At 39.0% G+C, this 21,300-nt stretch overlaps 1 protein-coding gene across 5 annotated transcripts in view; it reads right to left on the minus strand.

Annotated features, from left to right (window-relative positions):
* Positions 1-20,992, minus strand: part of lrp8 (low density lipoprotein receptor-related protein 8, apolipoprotein e receptor) — a 405,138-nt gene extending 384,146 nt beyond the window's left edge. For all 5 annotated transcript variants that reach the window (XM_055164423.1, XM_055164422.1, XM_055164421.1 and 2 more), the window contains exons 1-2: positions 20,654-20,992; positions 19,692-19,817 (exon numbers count right to left, since the gene is read on the minus strand). In XM_055164423.1, coding sequence (XP_055020398.1) covers positions 19,692-19,817; positions 20,654-20,720 — 193 coding nt within the window. In that variant the 5' untranslated portion in view covers positions 20,721-20,992. The remainder of the gene's footprint in view (positions 1-19,691; positions 19,818-20,653) is intronic.
* Positions 20,993-21,300: the final 308 nt, after the last annotated feature.

Consider the following 21,300-nt stretch of genomic DNA (forward strand, 5'->3'; position numbering starts at 1 on the left):
AACTCAACATGTGTGTATGTGTGGGTGGGTGGTTGTGTGAGTGTGTGTGTCTGTGGGTGGGTGGTTGTGTGTGTGCAGGGCCTATGGAGTAATATTGGTGGCGTGAAATCTGTTGTGATGTGTCCTCTATGGGAAGCCGAGGAAGAGACGCTCTTCTTGGCTCTGACCTATTGTCCAGCCAAGCCAAACTACCACACACAAGTCTTTGTTTGGGACAGATTTCTTCCATTGTTTGCGCCGAACAGCCTCAAACTGGTTCCAAAAGTTCACTCAGAAGTTCAAAATGTACTTCCAAGTCTCTAATGTACAGCTAGATCGTGTTATTCGATCAATAACGTGAAGTTAATAGAGTCCTGTCATGATAAAAAATGTTTAAGCAAGATATATTCTGATAAACCAGAATACTGAAACTACTTTACGCTACAATAATGCAGGATAATCCCAATGACACCATTTTTAAATCCAGTATCATTAAAATGTGGGTCAAAAGTCAAATTAACAGCCAAATGAAGCAATAATTAGTCATAGAAGTGAACATAGATTGTATAAAAAAAGTGGACTAAGCGAGTGTGACATCATGAAGTGAATAAAGCTCAAGATGCTACGCAATTACAACAAAAATAACTAAAATCTAACCAAAATTTGCAAAGAAAAGGTACCCACGATAAATACTGAACCCCAAAACACTGTATATATTGAATGTTAAGTCCATATAGTAATTATCGTAACAGGCCTTATTCTGTAGGTTAAGCAGAAGTAATACTGCATGTCCACTAGCCAAATATCTTGAAGTAGCTTGCTTATAGATCAATGAATTAATCCACACTTATGAAATGTAATTCCTCTTTTAGCTCTCTATAGTGGAAATGTCAGACACTTTTCAAGTGCCTGTGCTACTATGCCTGTCACCATAACATATTTTGAAGTGTGAGATATTACTGAAGTAAATCTAGACCAGGGGTCTCAAACTCAAATGACCTGGGGGCCACATTAGATAAAGTCTGAGTGAGGCTGGGCCGCATTGAGTATCGATAAAAAGCGGTTGCACGGGAAATGAAGAGAGAGAATGAACAACACGCAACACACTTTCTTAATCTTTAATAACAGTTCAGAACATGAAAATGTATTCAGAACGTAAGTTTAAACTAATACGTCTACTCTTCTTCTTTTGCCTACTTCTTGCTGGTTGAAACCTGGCTACACTTCATCTTGCACAGCTGAGAGATGTTTGGTTTGCAGGAGGAAGCAGATCCTCAGGATAGATTGAAGATGCTCATCAGTGAGCCTTGACCTGTAGTTTGATGGTGCTTTCACACACTTTCACACTGGTGTGAACGTGAACCCGGGTCCAAACCACAGACAGCAGGTCCAAACGAACTATTCGAAATGCATCATGGGAGAAACGCGTCTCCTTTGCCTGAAATGACGCTGTACGACTCCAGCGCAGTAACAGGTTGTTTTCCAGACGCAGCCGCGATTCATTTTCGAATTATTTTACCAACAATGACCAATACAGAGAATGAAACACACGAAGATCAGAGCAAGAACCAACGTGTGGCTCCAGAGTGAGTCAAAGTTGGGGGTGTGTCTGTCTGTTCAGGACCTGCACAGAGAGATGACCCGGTGTTCCCCGTGATCATGTAGGAACCAGCATTTGTTATTTTAGGCTTTAATTAACTAAATAATTTTATGGCAATAGGCAATCGCCCATTCAATTGATTCACCTTTTAAAAAATGTCCTGCTTTTAGCCTCGTGTGAGAAATACAGTCGGACTAGATCCAAACCCGAGTCCCGAACCAGCAGGAGCAGCTCCGGTTCTGTCCGGGCTCAGATGACGTGGAGCGGGGAGTGAAAAGCGCTTTTCCCGGGAAGAACCAAATGCGGACACCAACTAAACTGGATTCACGTTCTGTCCGGATGCTTTGCACCACCTCGGAACCAGCCGCGGTTCTTGAGCGCGGAGGACAGGAGCAGCACAGACCTGTAGGTATAGTCCACAGAACATTCTCACTTTCCCCGCACGAAACACGGAACCAGCGCGCAGACGGCGGAACGTACCCGCTCAGACCCAGTCACTGCGCACTGGTCTTGCTCGCCACCGTCTGGAACCAGCACATGGAGGATGGAGCCTCCGGACCATCTGACCAACGCGCTTGTAGGACGACAGAAAAACCAAGGACCAGACTCCAGCGCCGTCCTGAGGAGCTGTTGGCTTCTGCTGTTACCTGAACTCAGAACTGATGCGGTGAGTTTGTAGAAAGTTCTACATGTTGCTGTTTTATGAGTTCATGGTGATAAGATGAGGACGGCTCCTGGTATCAACAGGGAACATCAGTATTGGTTACTGGAGATATCGTTGTTCTACCGGGATACAGAGGCTCGTTAATCGGACCAGTTTTGGTTCGTTTGCCGGTGTGAAAGCGCCACACTGGAGTGTATCTGCTTCTCGTATGTCAAACATGGATGGAAGACGCTTGTTTTTTGCCTCGTACTTTTTGCTAACATGTCGCCAAGCCTCTGGAATAGATCAGTGCAGTTTTGTGGTGCTTGCATATTGATGGGACAGCTGTGTTTACCGCTGAGTGCGCGTGGATTTCGGCGACGCACAGGTGGAGTTTGGTCATCGAGTTGCCAGCAAGTTACTCACCGAGTGTTGAACAGGTAAACAGACTGTCAAAGTTTTTTTATTTCTTATTAGCCCCTCCAATAAAGGTCCCACACTTATGAACAGGAGGATTCTGTCAGCGCCTCCTCTGCTCTGATACTGTGGCTGTGGGAGCGTAAAGTGAAGTGCACACGTGTACCACCATGTGTGGTTTGTTTTGGTTCTTCGGTGACGCCGTACGTGCACGTGTACTTGTATTAACAGATCCACTTAGACTCGTTGCTTCACAACTGCTGTAAATTGAGTTTTGGGATGTAAACTGCATTAATAATCTGTTGTTGTGAATCTGCATGCACTGATTGCAGCTTCATCTGTCAGTGGCCCGCGGTCGGGGGGTGGGATTGTGCGTACATCTACCGCGGGCCGCACTGACATTATTCTTTGGAATGAAGTGGCGGGCCGCAAAAAATCCTTCCGAGGGCCGCAGTTGGCCCCCGGGCCGCGAGTCTGAGACCCCTGATCTAGACGATAAACGATAATACTGAGATGAAGATCAGATTTAAACCACAAAACAACTCACAAAAACGCCAACAGTATTATCAAAAAACATGAGCTGCAATAGATAAACAACAGATGAAAGACTTTAGTAGTTAGTTTGCATCTGTAATGAACCCTCCATGACTTAAATGTAATCATATAGTGAAAAAATAACCAAAAATAGTAGTTGTACAAAGAAAGTGTACATACGATAAATACTGACCCCAAAATACTATATTATTCCAGATATATATTGAACAATAAGTAGTCATGAGTATTGTGACAGGCCTATGTGCTACAGGAAAACCATGCTATAGTGAAGATACTGCGATATCCAAATCTATGATATTTTCACAATATACCTCTCACGGTATGTTATTTCTTGCAATATTTTGTGGAGGTAAATGCCTTCACAAGACTTAATTCAAAGAACTAAGATTTAAAAGTGCTTAGAACTGCTATTTCTTCAAGTAGTTAGCACCAAAACGGAGCAAAGGATCATGGTCGATGTAGTTCCCTCTTGTTTTTAAGCTATTGCTGCACCATAACAATGAATTTAAGCAAAGAAATTTGGGATTCGATATATTGTGATGGTCCATGATATTGTGAGACTTTTGACGATACGATATCACGATATTTTGGTTATTGCTATACCCCTAGAAGATACATTTGGCAGTTTAAAAAGGTACACTGTGTAACTTTTCTGGAAGGTCCGTCAAATACTTTTCTCCATGGAGATGTTATCGCTTCGTTTGGAATGTTTCACAGTGTGGTATTAAATCTTTCTATCTCAAAATGCCTGGACATTTTTGAGCTATAAAAATACCTATAATTGAATAACTGTAAGGTAGAGCTGTTTAATGTCATACTGTGGAACTTTCCATTCAAAGCAATAACATCTCCACGGAAACAAGCAGGTGACAGACTGCTAACAAAAAAATTATAATTTACTATTACTTGATTTTTGAAAGTGGCATCGCGTCTTCACTTTTTATTCTGTGTTTACACAAGCGTATCCGGGAGAAAATCTGCAAGCATACGGTGACGCAAAAGTGTGTGGAATTTGATTGGGTATGCATGCCAGGTTTCTGTGTAGTGTACGTAAGTGACGTAAACATGTATGCGACGTGAGCAGATCTGACCGTAGTTTTGCGTCTTGGGCAGTGTAGACAGAAACGCTACGGCGGAGCGTATTCAACTTTTCCACTCTGAGAGTGGTTTCAGATTTTTGTATTTTTAAGCCCCAAAAATGCTGTCACCGTCTAAATGAAAGGCACTTTTGATCAAATATTTTGTCGTTTTTACCCGCAAGTGTTCTCTGGTAAACATATCTAAGAGATATGAAATGTTTCTACCACCTCCAACGTAAGCCCAACTATTGTGCATACAGAAGCTTATTTATTTAGATGATGCATTATTCAAAAGAGCAAATGGAAAATAAAGCTGTTAAGATGTCATATAGCAAACATCATCAAAACATAAATGCTCTTCAGATTAGTATTTAAACCATAGGCCCCTTCTTGGAGCTGTATATAGGTCATATAGACATGCAGGGGTGGAGTGTTTTCATTTCGTCACATTGGCATGATTCTGTGTTGAAATGTAAGATAGCACACACACGCAGAGGAAAAAAAAAAAAAAAAAAACTGAATTAACACTTTACAACCGTTTCCCAGGGCAACAAGAGCCCAATCTACTGAGACACGTTGAGAATGAAGCAGAGGAGAGGGAGGAGGAAGGGCCAGCGCGATACATACGAGCCAATCAGACTAATAAAGCAAAGATAGTGTCACCTGAGCATTGCAACGTTAGCTCAGCATAGAACAGAAATATATTACTCATGCACGCACTGAAATGAGGGTCTACTTTCAGAATGACAGTTACTAGTAAAGTGACAACAACGGTTTCAGAAAGTAGTCATTGTGGTTAGGGATGGGCATGATTAATCGATTAATCGATAATTGATCATTAAGAATTTCATTGATTACGTTAATTTTAATCGACAAACCGAATGTAGGTTGCTGTGCGTAGCGTGACCAAACAGGAGTCTGTACATGTGTCTCTGCATCAGAAGGAGCGAGCAGACACAAACAGTGGGTCAGTCTGCAGCGTACCGAAGCACAAATGTGTATTTAACGATGACTTATACAAGAACATCCACGCTTTCCGTTGCGTTCGGGACAAGTGTGAGTTCATATGCACAGTGTACAAAGCAGCACATATGTTTCGGTGTCCAGTGGGAAAAAGCTTTGTCAGGTGAGAGTCGCGCAATGTCGATGACGAGTCCCCACCTCCCACCTCCCGTACGGTGTCCTGGTTTTGACAAACGCAAATATGGTCACACTAACCTGTATTCCACTGAGTCATGTCTTTTAATCTGACAGAAACTGACCGCATCAGTGCACAAGAGCTGTAGTTTTATCTTCGCTGAGTTTATGCAAATTAGCGATGCGGTTTTAAGTTTCATTTCTGTGAGAGTTGCGCAAAACTGAATTAAACACATTATAATGTCAAACGGATTGATGTGGCTCTAGAGTCGTTATGGTTTATATGTCGTAAAGTTGAATTTATTTATGCAGATTAGTAGTGCAGATAGTAATAATAATGATCATCATTTTAATATAAAAACGTTAATGATTAATCGATAATCGATCGTTAATTCTTCCGACGATCGATTAAGAAAATTGTGGTTCTGAGTTGACATTGAATTTTGATTTGTGTGTCAAATGATTTCCAAACTCATAATCGAGCTGAAACGACTTAAAGCTTAACGAAGTAAATAGTAATAAACAAGTATATTTATTTTATTTTTTAAATATAGAGATTGTATAACAGCTGGATATATTTATTTTTATTTTGGATACATTGATGTTTTTCTATGACCTATTTCATGTTCAAAGTATATTTTATTCATTTTATGTTTTATACATCGCAAAACTGCTCTAAGCCTAGTTTAGAGCCTATATTTAGCCTATCTAGCCTATATTTACTTTTAATTTGAAAGCTTCGTGTAAGGTGTTTTGGGTTTTTTTTTTAAGAGAAATGCTAAATAAATGCATCATGTAACTAAAGAATTATCGTTTGAATAATCGTGATTTCAATATTGACCAAAATAATCATGATTTTTTCCATAATCGAGCAGCTCTACTTCGCCTGTTATTCAAAAGGTTCACAAATGGCTTTATGGATTAAATTTCAGTTACTCTTTTCATTTTTTGGGGTTGTGGAATATTTCTAGATGATAAAATGATTGTTAATAAAACCTGTCCGTTCCAATGACAGGAAATGCAGGTTGAACTTGAATCTCACCGTTGCCCGATAATACAACATTTTAAATTGAAAGAAACTCTCAACAAGCATGATCCTGGAAACTATAATCTCTTATTTATTTTAATTATAATTATCCAGATTGTATCCATATTTTTTATCTTAAGCACACATATGACTCTCTTGTTTTGTACTCTACACAGACCAAAATAACTACAGTAACACTTTGATTGAATGTCTTTTCCAGACAAGAGGAGATAAAACCTTATATATGGGGCAGATGGCTGGCCAGGCTACACATTTCTGCCAACAACATGCACAAAATACACTATGCAATTCAGTCTAATACAGGGAGGTCACACTTTAAAATTATAGTGTTCGGATTACTGCAAGAAGAGAGATCAGGAATTACTCACGATGTCTAGCACCATGATCAATCCTTTTATTTATTTTTTCCAATCACGTTGTTTCCTGTAGCATGTGACCAGCTTTATGAAAAGAAAAACTATTGAATACTCATGATTATTGACCTTATCCACCCGCGCACTTTTGGCTCCAAATGATTTTTTGAGGTGGCACTTCTGGTTAAGTGGGAATCATTCCTTCCTTTCAATTGAGAAAAGTTCCAACACTAATATATGATATAACATAAGCGGATTTGTGTAAACTGTTCATGTGTGCAGACAAGTCTACAGTGCACTGATTCTCTGGGAGGCTTTAAAACAGCTTTGGAGTCTGTATAGAACTTATTTGCTGTCAAGAACGGGAGCATCATGCAAAAAAATAGAACCTGAATGACAACAGACAATATTCCCTGTACAGTCCTGCCTAAAACATCCATATACAATACAGGGCTCACAATTAGGGGTGTGCAAAAATATTGAAATATCGATATATTGTAAAATTTAATGTGATGATGCAGTATCAATATCGTGGGCTGCTGTATCGATATTTTCCCAAGAGTATTTTTTGGTATATTTTACTAAATCATTTTGTTACAGAGCTTTAGTTTTGTTGCTTCTTTGGAGGAAAGAAACTCAACACATTTGACATATTCACTGTTCTGATGAGTAAAATGTGAGTGTTTCATTTTCACTTTGCAGAGGAAGTGGTTTAACAGACTTTTATTATCACAGCCATAATTTAGCTTTTATTTTCATTGACCTTATCAAAATTGTTTTGAAATATATTGTATCAAATCGAAAGCTCACTGTATCGAGATATATATCATATCCTGGCCAACATATTGAGGTATGTATCGTAACATGGCCAACGTATCGAGGTATGTATCGTAACATGGCCAACGTATCGAGGTATGTATCGTAACATGGCCAACGTATCGAGGTATGTATTGTATTGTGGCCTATGTATAGAGGTATGCATCATATCGTGGTCTATGTATCGAGGTATGTATCATACCTGCAACTTGTTAATGATACCCAGCTCTAGTCACGATACAATATCATCACAATATGGTGATAATCAGTATATTGATACATGATACTCAGTGCTATATTGCTGTTTTTTTAGAACCAAATATATATATTTTTTTTTTTTTTTTTTTTTTATATTATTTGTTTATTAATTTTCCAAGACAATTATTACACTTACACATATGCAAATATTGTTTAAGGATCAAACATTGTCTTAAACTTAATCTTCCAAATAAAATACAGATTTTTTCTATTATATTGAAAAAAGAGAAAGGAAGGGAAAAAAACAAACAAAACAAAAAAAAACATAATTTGGTAGCGAACTGAACATTGGGGAAATGAGCCCTCAAATAAAATCTAAACGTATCGTTTTAACAAAACTCAGCCAACCCTTCCATATCTTTTCGAATTTCTCTGTTTCTAATCTTAGAGCATAGGTTAATTTCTCCATCACATAAATATCATGAATTACATCAACCCAATTGTCTTTTGTCGGTGCTTCAGCATTTAACCATTTCCTTGTAATACCTTTTTTTGCTGCTAGCATCATGATTTTAAATATCTTGAAATTTATTTTGTTTTTAACATTTGCATCCAGTTTGCCAAAATAAAAGACTTCACAGGTAAAAGGGAGGTCAATATGTAGGACCACGTCCATAACGTTCTTCAGTTCTTTCCAATAACATTGTATTAGAGGACATGTCCAGAAAATATGTATATGACTTGCCACCATTTCCCCGCACTGTCGCCAACATCTTGTATCTCGATATTTTGTCTGGGCCGGTGCTCTGAAAAATCTCATCAGATTTTTCCAACCATATTCCCTCCACATTAAAGATGATGTTGTTTTCCAAATATTTTGAGTAATCTCTTCCCAATCTTCCTCTGTTAGGCTAATATTAGCTTCCACATTCCATTTCCTCCTTATGTATTGTGTATCATCCCTTTTTAAATTTTCCAACCCAATATATATCTTTGAAACAATTTTTTTACTTAGTTTAGATTTGTGAGCTAATATAAACAAATTAATCATTTCTGGTTGTCCTTCATAGTTATCCCTTATTATGTCATGCTCCAAATAATGCCTTAATTGTAAGTATCTGTAGAAATCTTGATTTGTTAGCTCAAATTGTTCTTTGATCTCTTGAAAACCTTTGCATTTGTTATTCATCAATAATTCCCACCACATACATGGACCATGTTCCCATGTTTTAAATCGCTGATCATTCCTATTGGGTATAAAATCTGAATCGTATCCCACCCATCTTAACAACTTACTAAACTGTATCAAGTTATTCTTTTTAACTATCTCAAACCATACTTTCAAAGAAATTTGCACAAATTGATTAATTTTACCACTGACTTGATTGTATAGTTTGTTATCCGCAATTAGTGCTTGAACGGGTATTCCCTGTATTTTATTGCTTTCAATTTCTTTCCATCTTGCACAATATGATGGGTTACTCCAATTTAACAAATATTTAATTTGAGCAGCCTGGTAGTAACTTTTTAAACAGGGTAGAGCTAATCCTCCTTTTCCCTTAGACAATTGTAGTGTTCTGTATTTTATTCTCGGTATTTTCCCTTGCCAAATATACCTTGAGATAAATTTATCCCATTCATTAAATTCATTGTTTGTTATCTCCACTGGCAAGGTCTGAAAAAGGTACAATAATCTGGGAAGAATATTTATTTTTTATCACATCAACTCTTGAAGCAACTGTCGTAAATGGTATTAAGTTCCACCTCTCTACATCTTGTTTTATTTTAAATAATAATGGCTCATAATTGGCTGCTTTCAGTTGATTCAAAGTCTTTTGTCAGATTTACACCTAGATATTTTATTAATTTTAAATCCCAATTAATTTCAAAAGTAGTTTTTATATTGTCAGCTGGATTGTAATTAAAAGTAAGCACCTGCGTTTTTTGTACATTTATTTTGTAGCCCGATAATTGTCCAAATTTCTCAAATTCTGACATAATTGCTGGTAATGATGTATTAGGATTAGATAGATATATCAAAACATCATCTGCAAACAGTGCTAGCTTTTGCACCTTGCCCATCATATCTATACCCTGTATTTTCTCATTTTGTTTTATTGACTGGCTAAGGGGTTCAAGAAATATAGCAAACAAGAGGGGGCTAGCTGAACAGCCCTGCCTACATCCACGGTTTAATACAATATTATTAGATAGACTCCCATTGACCCTTACCCTTGCTGTTGGCTCCCTGTATAGTGCTTGTATAGTTCTAATTATTTTTTCATCAAAGTTGAATTTTTTTAACACTCTATACAAAAAGTCCCAACTAACGGAATCAAATGCCTTCTCAGCATCCATCCCCATAATAATTGCTTCCATGCTTTTGTCATGAATATGCTGCATCACATGTAGGGACCGTCTAATATTATCACAGGTCTGCCTTTCTTTTATAAAGCCAGTCTGATCTAATTGAATTATATCTGGCAAAATCTTTTCCATACGCCGGGCTAAAACTGCAGTGAACAGTCTGTAGTCCTGGTTAAGTACACTGATAGGTCTGTAACTGGAACATTCAAGCTCATCCTTTCCTTCTTTTGGAATCATTGATATTATCGCCTCTCGCCATGAATGGGGCATTTCCCCTTTTTGCAATACCCAATTAAAAGTTTTCTGTAACACTGGAATTAATAACTCTCGAAATGTCTTGTACCACTCCGAGGTGTATCCGTCTGCTCCTGGGGATTTATTGGTCTTTAATTTTGAAATTGCCGAGTCAATTTCCTGCACCGTAATCTCTGCCACAAGACACCGATTCTGCTCATCTGTGACTTTTGGTAAAATCAGGCCTTCAAAGAACGATTTGCTTCCTGTTAAATTTTCCAATGTTGGTTTTGAATAGAGATTTGTATAATATAACTCAAAACATTTTTGAATATCTTCAGTTTTATATTTTACTTCTTTAGTAGTAGGATGCCTTATCTTATAAATACTATGTCTTGACTGTTCCTTCTTTAATTTGTAGGCCAATAATTTAGTTGATTTACCTCCTACTTCATAATATTTTTTGTTTTGTGAACATTATTTTTTGTTGTATTTCTATGGAGTACAGTTCGTCTATCTCTGCTTTTTTCCTCCTCATATTTTCATATAAGTCACTTATTGGATTTTGTTTATGTTCTTGTTCTAGATTTTTTAATTCTGACTTCAAATCCTCAAGTCTTCTTTGCCTTTGTTTTTTAAGGAATGCTGATTTGGCAATAATCTTACCCCTTATCACAGCTTTAAATGCATCCCAGAGCACTAGCGGTGTCACTTCCCCATTATCGTTCTCATTAAAATAATTTTGTATGTCAGCTTTAAGCTCCTCTTTTATGTGTCCTTTCAACAGACTTGAGTTAAGTCTCCACAGTGTTTTCTTTTTCTCTGGGGTCAAATGTAGGGTCACATATACCGGACAATGATCAGATAAATCCATCACCCCTATTTCACAATTTTCCACTCTGTGTCTATCATTTTTATACATCAAAATGTAATCTATTCTTGAGTAATTATTATGTGGAGAGGAGTAAAATGTAAAATCTTTGGTTGTTGGATGTAATTCTCTCCAAACATCCATCATTCCTATTTCTACCATCATGTCCTTAATTTTTTTGGCAGTTCCCATTTTTGAGGATGCTCCTGTTGATGTGTCAAGCTGAAAATTTAGCCTTTGATTTAAGTCGCCTCCAGCCACCAATACTCCCTCCCCTTCAGCAGTTATCAAATCAAAAAGCTGTCTGTAGAAGGTCCAGTCTGAACCAGGAGGTGCATATATATTTAGGAAACTAATTAAAATTCCCTCAAGTCTTCCCTTAACCAGGACATACCTTCCTTCTTTATCAGTTATAACAGACAATTTTTGAAATGGTATTTTACATGATATTAATATGGCCACTCCTCTTCTGTGGCCTGTTTTATATGATGCAGCATAAACCTGAGAATATCCCTTTCTCTTCAAATTAGCATGCTCTTTTTTCCGCCAGATGAGTTTCCTGCAAGAAAACCACTCCCACCCCTTCTTTCTTCATTTTACTAAGAATTTTACTTCTTTTTACTGGGCTGAGAATGCCATTCACATTATAAGTTGATAATTTAATTAAGTTGTTTTGAAAAGCCATATTCAATAATTTCACAATTCCACTTTCCCCCCATGCTACCAAAAGAACTAATAACACCAACCAGCAAAACTTCAACTTCAAAAAAACATATCTCAGAAAAATAAAACAAAAACACTTCCAAATCTGAGGTCATCGTAAGGACCCTAAGTAAGCACAAGTGCTCGGGGGAATAGCCTCTGGAACTAGGCCACCAGAGGGCCCCCTTTGTATGTGTCGTATAAAACATTCCTCTATTGGCAGTTCTGTGAGAACAGTTCCGACTGTTGCTTCTTCTAAATGGAGAAATACGAAACATTATGAGACTAAATACCTTCTCACTTTGACGCCCTTACATTGTTAACGTAGTCTCATTTATTCATTCTGTGATGGTCTCCTATAAGCATCCAACTTCTGTTTGAACCCGGGTCTTGTATTCGCCTGACGTCTTCCTTCATCTGCTCGAGCCGGTCGCCACGTGAGTCTCTTCATCTTCTCAAAACAATCCTCTGCTGGGGTTACCGCGGTAACCCCGTATCCCCTCTCGTTCATATCTCTGGTTGCCTCTGCCGCCGTGTTGTAAGTCTGCGTGCCGTCATCGTAAAACACTCGGAGTTTAGCTGGAAATGGCGTCTGAAAGCGTATTTTCTTTTCCTTTAACACTTTCTTTGCCTCTGAATACTGCTTCCGCTGTCTCAGAATTTCCGGAGCATAATCGTGATCGATGATTACCTTCCTCCCCTCCATCTCAAATCCTTTTTTCCGCCACGCCGCCGCTATGATAGCTTCTTTGCTTCTGTAACTTAGCAGCTTTACCACGATCGAACGTGGCGGGGCATCTGCTGGTGGGCGCGGACCCGCCGAGCGGTGAGCTCTTTCAATGTTGAGTTCAAGTGTTGGTTCAAGATCTAGCTTTACTTTTAGGAGAGACTCAATGTAGACGATCATTGATCGTGCCCCTTCTTCTGCGCCTTCTTTCACCCCATGGATCCTGATATTGTCTCTTCTGGCGTGACTCTCCTGATCTACTAATCTGGATTGGAACTGTTTCTGCAGCTCCAAAAGCTCAAAAGTCGCGTCCTCGATGCTCTGAATGCGCTCCTCTGCCTCTACAATGCGTTGTTCGGCCTGCTCAATTCTGATATTTGTTTTCCTGATATCATCTTTCAACTCCTTAAATGATTCTGTATGTTCTCGACGAAACTCTCTTATTTCACGAAGCACAGTTTCCAGGTCTGACATGTTTTCGCTCGCGTGTCCCTTGTTTGTTAGGTTAGACGGTTCGCTCTCTGCTAACTGCGTTATAGCGGCTAGCTCGGGCAGGGTGTTCCCTTCTTCGACGTCGTTTACCGTGTTACTTTCCGCCTTTCTTGGTCTTCTCCTATTCATATTATAGATCCCCTTGGTAACGTTTAATCTTGAATTTAGTAAAATTCGAAAATAATTTGTTCTTCGAGGGGTTTTTCGACTTTTAGTCGGAGAGCTGACCCACTACACAGCTGCCATGTCTGTCCTTAGAACCAAATATATTTTAACAACAGTATTTCTTTGTTAAACCACTACTACCACGACTGCAAAGTGAAACACATTTATTTTACTTATCAAAACAGTGAAATGCCAAGTGTATTGCATAAATACATTTCCTTCCAGTAAATAAACAACAAAACTGTAGTGCAGTCACCAAAAAATTGCTATAACATACAAAAAATAAATAAATAAATACTGTTGACGATATATCGACAGCAGCCCATGATAATGATACTGTATCACCAAATTTAGAATCCCAATTAGGGGTGTAACGATATCCAAGTCTCACGATACGATATCATCACTGTATGAACCCCACGGCACGATATTTATTGCAATATCGAGGGAAAGCTCACGATATGGTGGGGAGGCTCATGATTAGGGATGTCACAATATCCAAATCTCACGGTACGATATTTATTGCGATATTTTGTGGAGGCTGCGAACAAAACTGTGAATATGCTACACTTTTCCTCTTAAAATGCTTTGACAAGACTTAATCCAAAGAACTAAGATTTAAAAGTGCTTAGAACTGTTATTTCTTCTTGTAGTCTGCACTGAAATGGAGCAAAGGATCATGGTCTATGTAGTTCCTCGGTCTCTTTTTGCTATTGCTGCACCATAACTCTTAATTTAAGCAAAGGGACTTATATTGTGATGGTCCATGATATTATTGTGAGTACTTTGACGATACGATATTACAATATTTCGGTTACTGTTACATCTCTAATCCCGATATATCGATATTCCAATATTTTTGCACACCACTACCATATACATCCTCCTAATTCCACTACAGTGTTTTTCAGTGCTTTACTTGTTGTCACTGATCTCTCTCTTTCTCTCTCTCTCCCTCCATGCTTCCATTCCCTTCCTGATGGAGTGATGCCAGGTTATGGGCTCAAACCTGATGCTGGCTTGCGTCGGAGATTTGGCACGGCGCCCGTCACCTCGCATCGCGCTGGCAACGGGAGTCACCCAATTGGATTTATACCTCCTACTGATCTGTCAGCTGACGCCCGGGCTTTATAAAGGGGAGAAGCAAACCCCAGAGTACAATGTAAGAGGATGTGAGACAGCCCCCTTCGGACCACAAGCACCCAAGATCCAACAAAGGCTCGCGGCTAAAGAGCGGAGAATGCAAGACTGGAAGGAAGGAATGGAGGAGGGACAAAAACATGGGAAAAGTAGCAGACAGAGGAAAAGAAAGGAGAGAGCGGAGAGAAAGTGGGGGAGAGGGAGATAAAGGCGGAACCAGAAGGCAGAGGAAATCACAGTTGTAGTAGTGAAGATATACACACAGAAAGCACCTATTAAGGAATAACAGTAAACCAAGAGTCCAGGCAAGAGAAAATCCAACTTTATCCAGTCCACTCACCTCTGCTACCTGAGTTGTAACATCCAGCAGCTCACTTAAGTATTACAATTTGAATTAGGAGAAAAGTCCAAGGGAAAAAGAATACAGACAGCGTAGAAACATTTTTGTTATGGGTAATAAAGCAATACATTGGCAGAAGTCAGTGTGTAGTCTTTTAGTCGAGTACAACCCAAATTGAGAGAGCCAGGTAGTGAGTAGGGGTGTGCAAAAATATTGAAATATCTATATATCATATTGTTTAATTTCATGATACAATATCGATATCGTGGGCTGCTGTATGGATATATCGTCAAGAGTATTTTTGGTATAGCTTACTGTATCTGGTATAGTTTACAATTTAATTATTTTGTGTCAGAGCTACAATTGTGATGACACTTTCACTGTTTTGAGTAAAATGGGTGGTTTTCATATCAACTCTGCCATGATTTAGCCTTTGTTTTTGAACCGTATCGAATCAATTTGAAAATAACCTCTTATTTTACTATGTGTAGTTTTATGTATTTGAACATGTTAGTATGTGAGTGCGTGAGTGTCTGTGCATGTTGTGTGTGTGTGTGTCTGGGTGGTTTGGTTGTTTGGTTGTGTGGGGTCGGGCAGCTGCAGGTGCTGGGTGGGTGGGTGGGTGGAAGGAAATGTGAGATTGTTTTTAATCACTGCAAAGCAATTTGTGTTACATTTTTTGTATGAAAAATGCTTTATAAATAAAGTTTGACTGATTGATCAATATATCGTATCAAATCGAAAGTGCACTGCAGTGAAAAACGTATCGTATTGTAGCCTGTGTATCGAGGTATGTATCGTATTAGCAACTCTAGTAGAGAGTAGTAGTAGTAGTTAGTCGTACTAGTGACAGTACTAGAAGTAAGTAAATGTGTTTGTATAATCTCTTATTCGTCCAGGTATGATGCATAAGCAAAGGAAAAATGCTTTTTCCAGTTGAGCAGTTGAGAGAATTTTTTTTTTTTGCAATTAAGTAAATGTTAATCTTACAAGAGCCAGAGATCTGACAATGAGCCAGGTTTTCTTAATATTTACTTAATAATTATGACTCTGATTAGTGGATAGAAGTTGCTGAACTGAAGTTAACTGTACAAATTCTGAAATAGATTATGACTTAATGATGCTCTGTATTACACACTTCCCCAGAAACAAACAGGAAAAGCTTATTTAACTATACAAATGTTATGAAGTAAACAAGCACACCAAAACTTCCCCACATTTGAATACACCAATGCCTGTGCACAATTTTAAGGCCGTCACACACTACAGGAGAATTTGCTTGATTTTGACTATGATCTGCTTCTCTCTGAGTTCGAGGAGGCGTGACCCGATATTGTGTTTTCGTGTGCGATTTTGTCTGTGTGACTCTGAGCTACTCTGTCATTTTGTAATAACCAAACATCAGCAATGCTACGTTAACAGCCAATAAAACAAAGCGTCAGGGGCAGGCGAAGTGATGGACAGAGAGAAAATAATTATTATTCACCTCTCGTAAAGCTGTTAATTTAAATTACAGCCTCTCATCCACATTATCCATAGAATTTGTCCTCCGCAAAATAATGACTCTCAGTCCACAAAACAGGATGCTAATCCAGTTTGAAGCTTTCTTTAGAAGTAAAAAGGTGGGAGTAGTTTCTTGCGTGTGTCTGTTTACATCCACACCGTGCGGGGATCAAGGTGAAGCTGCAGATTAGCGACAGTGAGTGGATTTGATCGCCAACCTTAAGTGCATTAAAACCATCTAGCTGGAGTTTTGCACCACATTTCACAAATAATAACAATGTTTTGACTTGCATCTAAACTAGAAGTCTGATCTTTTGAACACTTAAGAGTCTCAATGCGAGTCGTTTCACTGTAGACAGGAAACAGTTGACGCGAGGTGCATTCAGAATAGACCGTGGTCCAAAACCATATCCTGCAGCAGTTTTTACAAACAGGGATTTAAAATCACCTAAGATTCTCCTCATGTTTGCGGTGTGCGTTTTTTGTTGTACTTTTTAAAATCGTTTAAGACTGAAAAATCCTGTAGTGTGGGAAGGCCTTTATGAAAAAAAAGAGATCAAATGTCACCAACAAACAATGGTCACCTTAAAATCAACACTCAACAACTTGAGCAGCGTTATCCCAGTGTCTAAGCACCCAAGACAGCCTCACCTGCTCCATGATAAGAAAGACCTCATTAAATCCTCATTCTACCTCAATCAAGCATCGCCCACTAAACGCCCAATAATCTCCATCAGTCTCAATGCTCCGCGCTGGTAAATGTCAGGGCAGGCACGCAGGGAGCTCCCCAGACATGCCTCACCAGATGTGGGTACGTGGAGGATGAGAGAGGAGTACGGTCGGTTGGTTATAGTGAAGATAAGAGCAATACGGACCATAGAAATGTATTCTCTGAAGCAATTATGAGCATGACAAATGTAGAATAATTACTCTGTTGGTTGTCAGTTCAATTTGTGGATTAGAGGACTGTGAATTAGACTGTAAGTGATTTTGAAAGGAGTATGTTTTCAATGGTGTTTCAATTAGTAGTCCTAATCCTACCAACACCAATGTCCAGTCAGATTAGAATGAATTTGGACAATTTGGAAACTATATGAGTCGGTGATTTTTGTGGAACTCATTTCAGTATTTTCAATCAAATTCACTTTGCGTATTCATATTCTGAACATTTGCTGTATTTATAATCTCTCAAAAAATCCATGTATTTGCATAATACAAGACGATGTCATATCAAAATAGCTTAAGTGTTTGGCCAACAACCCGAAGGTCAGAGGTTCTAATCTAGCCCGGATTACTGCTGTGAACTAGAGACCGGCAGTTTTTTTTTTCATTGCCGATACCGATTGTTTAGAATATAGAGCAACTGATGGCTGAAGAGCTCTGCCAGTATTTGGGCCCGATATTGGAACAGATTTAGATGATTTTGCTCATATTAAAATTTAAACTTGCTTCCCCCAAGTCCTTTTCTACCACAAACCTATAAGAGAGCTGTGTAGTCACATTTTGTGCAGTTTTCTCTTCGTATCACAGTGTCAATATAAAGCTTTGTGTGTATTTTTAGGCAGCAGATTGACCAAAACAAAATATTAGCCAGTGCTGCAGATTTAAGGCCAATAGCCGATATGCTAAAAAAGTCTAAATATCTGCCTAATATATCAGCAAATCACTATAATGGCCTAACTCTATTTTGGAGGTTTTCAATGTACTTCCCCTAGTTTCAGACTACACAAAAATACAAAAATCATTAAAAGTTAAACATAATTAAACTGAATGTATATTATTCTTTCGAACTGATCCTATAAATAAATAAATGCATGTTCTGTTTGCATGGTACATGAGTCCAAGACATAATGTTACAAATATCCAGTAGGCTTATTCATCTAAAAGTCAACGATGACACGTGTCCAATTATAGAATTATAGACGCTTCAAGTTGAGAAAAGACACTTCCTCAAATTAAACTATGATGAGTGGCCTGGAGGCAAGCAGAAACAAACGCAACTCTTACAACTATTTATTTCCTTTATAAACTTGACAATTCACCACTAAACATCACAGTCCTAGTTTGGTCCCTGCTATAATGTTGTTTTCTCATCATAAACAGACCTGCAGTTTGTCCGGGTTTGTTTTTGATGAGGTGACATTATAATATGATTTAAAGCTCACAAGAGGCAAATTTGCACAATATAGGACTTTTAATATGCACCAACTCCATATTGTGTTTAATGCTGCACAAGTGTTATTGTTTTACTATATTAGAAAAATGACACAATCCATCACATTTCAAACACGAGAGACAGACGAACAGGCAAGCGTCTGTCCGATAACAAAGCTCCCATTATCTCCAGTCTGCGGATAAAGCTAATAATAATAACATTATGAAATAGACCTGCAGTGACCCTGGGTGGTTTTACACGGCAGCAGAAATGAGTAAAAATGAGTGAAATTCCGGGAGCCATGTGACCCAGACTCCAATCTGGGATCAGCGGTTCAGCACCAGCGTCTGCAGATTAACAACTGACACACAGATTCCAATGGGTTCCAGAGCAAATCAGCTTACACAACCAGCATAATGTCATTCACTCAAAAGTAGCTATCAAAAATGAACTTCCTCACGCAAGTATGTGCACAGTGGCAAAGTGGAACATTATGGCAACATGTGCGATAGACAAGTTCAGTTACTCTGTCAAAACTACAGCTGAAGTGGTTGTTGCTGCAATTCTAAAGCAATATTCAAAAAAAGTAGTTGGGATTTATATAGTTTTATAGTTTTTATATTAGCCTTCATTTAGTTCATGCATTTTAACAAGATGTCTCTGTAGTCACTCAGAGGTCCAGTGTTCCAAAGCAAAATTTTGAACAACTGAAGAAGCTACTTGGATGAGTGGCAAAATGTATTTACTCTAAAAACTTCCAGTTGACATAATCTAACCTTTTTGAAAAAGACAGTTTAATTTATCCATTTAGAATCCATTTATTGAAAATATTTCCAATTATCTTTATTGTAATGTCTAAAATCAATCTAATCTGATTTTTTCCACTGTTTCACAAGAGACTGGGAACACCTAGCTGCAGTTTGGATGTACTCCAAAAGTCATCTGTCCAATACAACTGCACTTTTAGCTTCAGTTCCTTCCCCACATCAATTAGGAGGACAATAAGCTGTAGCAAAATACATCATTATTCATTTAACCTATCAGTAATCAGTCGCAATGTTACGTCTGATCAATGTACACTTAGATTCAACACCCAAACCAAGCCAATTCTGAATCCTGAATCCACAAGCGGCCAAAACAAAGCACAAAGTTGCGATTTGGAGTACTTACGACAGTTTTCTTCATCAGTATTGTCCGAGCAATCATCGTCATCATCACATCTCCACAGGGACGGGATGCAGCGTCCGTTTCCACACTGGAACTGCCCCGTCTCGCATACCAATTCCACATGAGTTCCTGACAAAAGCAACAAAATATCAATATGAATTCTTAGTCTATTTGTTCTTAACATGTGCCTACAACTAAGTACAACAGGAGCTGGCGTGAGCACGTGGTTTTACTAAAAGTTACTGACAATATGCTGTGTAAACATTGGAACAGGACATCCCTTATATCAACAGCCTGAGGATTGCTGTACTGTCATTCATATATACAAAGCTGTCAGTAATCCACAGTATTGTTTTGGAAATATCTTTTGTTGTATTTCAAAGCTAGGAACTATAATTTAGTTTATTCCAGGAATCATCTTTCTTTTACCAAGCTATCATTCCCAATAGCAAAATATATTCATCTCAGCACTCGTATTTCTTGCCTGTAGTGTACCCAAACGAGTCTATTGTGTCCACGAGAAACAAATACAGTATGATTGATTGCTTATGTGTAGAATCTGAAGGCTGCCCTGGCTATGACCGCACATGCCTGCAACACTGACCCGTAACCGGTTCCCCATAATAACAATAACTCCCTTTACGCAGACCATTGAAGCTTTTAATTGCGTAAACTACGGCCACTATGCCGGTTTGCACTTTGTAAACACATCAGTGAGAGTAGCTGCAGCTTTACCCGCGTTGACACCAGCCAACACCATTCAGACACGTGTTAGGAGATACGGGAGACCTGTCTTTTCCTTCCGCTATTGCCATACGTAGTGCCACCTCTCATCTCATTCAGCGTGAACGACAATGAGAATGAGAAGCGTAAATCGCGTTGGTAAGACTGACTCAGCTGCGGGGACGTTTACCCAAAACACTGTCCCCAATATGAGGGATGCAAACGCGGGGATCGTGCGTTACCTTTAGCGCAATGGAGCTCCGTGAGAAACAAATGCACAAGAAAAAGCTTCCCGACTTCAGCCCGCATGGTTAGATCCGAGGCGGTCTGTGATCTTGCGAGGGTGAGAGAGGGTGAAGCGTCCCCGGCGAGCGTGTCCCTGCCCCGGCTGTGTCAGTGGCGGTGTGTGTGTGTGTGTGGGATCGCCCCGCGCTCTGAGCCTCTCCTGCCGCTGACTGACTGTTCCGTGGCAGCTCGGCTCCACTTTGAATCGGTGACGCGGAGGGGCGGGCTAGCGCGCACGGAGAGAGGAGAGGAGAGGAGAGGAGCGAGCGGGAGAGATGGTGATGCGTTTGCGGTGAGAGTAGTGATAATAAGAGAGGATACGGACGTTGTCAAGGATGTTACTGTTATGTTGCGTGCTGAGTCATGCTGTGTAAGCTCGTTCAGTTGATTCAAACAACTTTTACGCACAGTTTCAGTCACTTGAGAATTTAAAACGCCTTTCAGTGTGTTATCAAAAAGGCTATTGTAACTATTAGTGTGTCAATTCGCAATGGTAACATCACATGAGAAAAATGATTCATTAATAACCTTAAACGGAACTTTTTATTTTAAGTTTTGAGAAAAAGAGCGTAGAGAAAGATCACGCACACGTCTTACTGGCAAA

The sequence above is a fragment of the Boleophthalmus pectinirostris genome, unplaced genomic scaffold (assembly GCF_026225935.1).
Source record: "Boleophthalmus pectinirostris isolate CB_2022bp ecotype Guang Dong unplaced genomic scaffold, ASM2622593v1 HiC_scaffold_7, whole genome shotgun sequence".
NCBI lineage: Eukaryota > Metazoa > Chordata > Actinopteri > Gobiiformes > Gobiidae > Boleophthalmus > Boleophthalmus pectinirostris.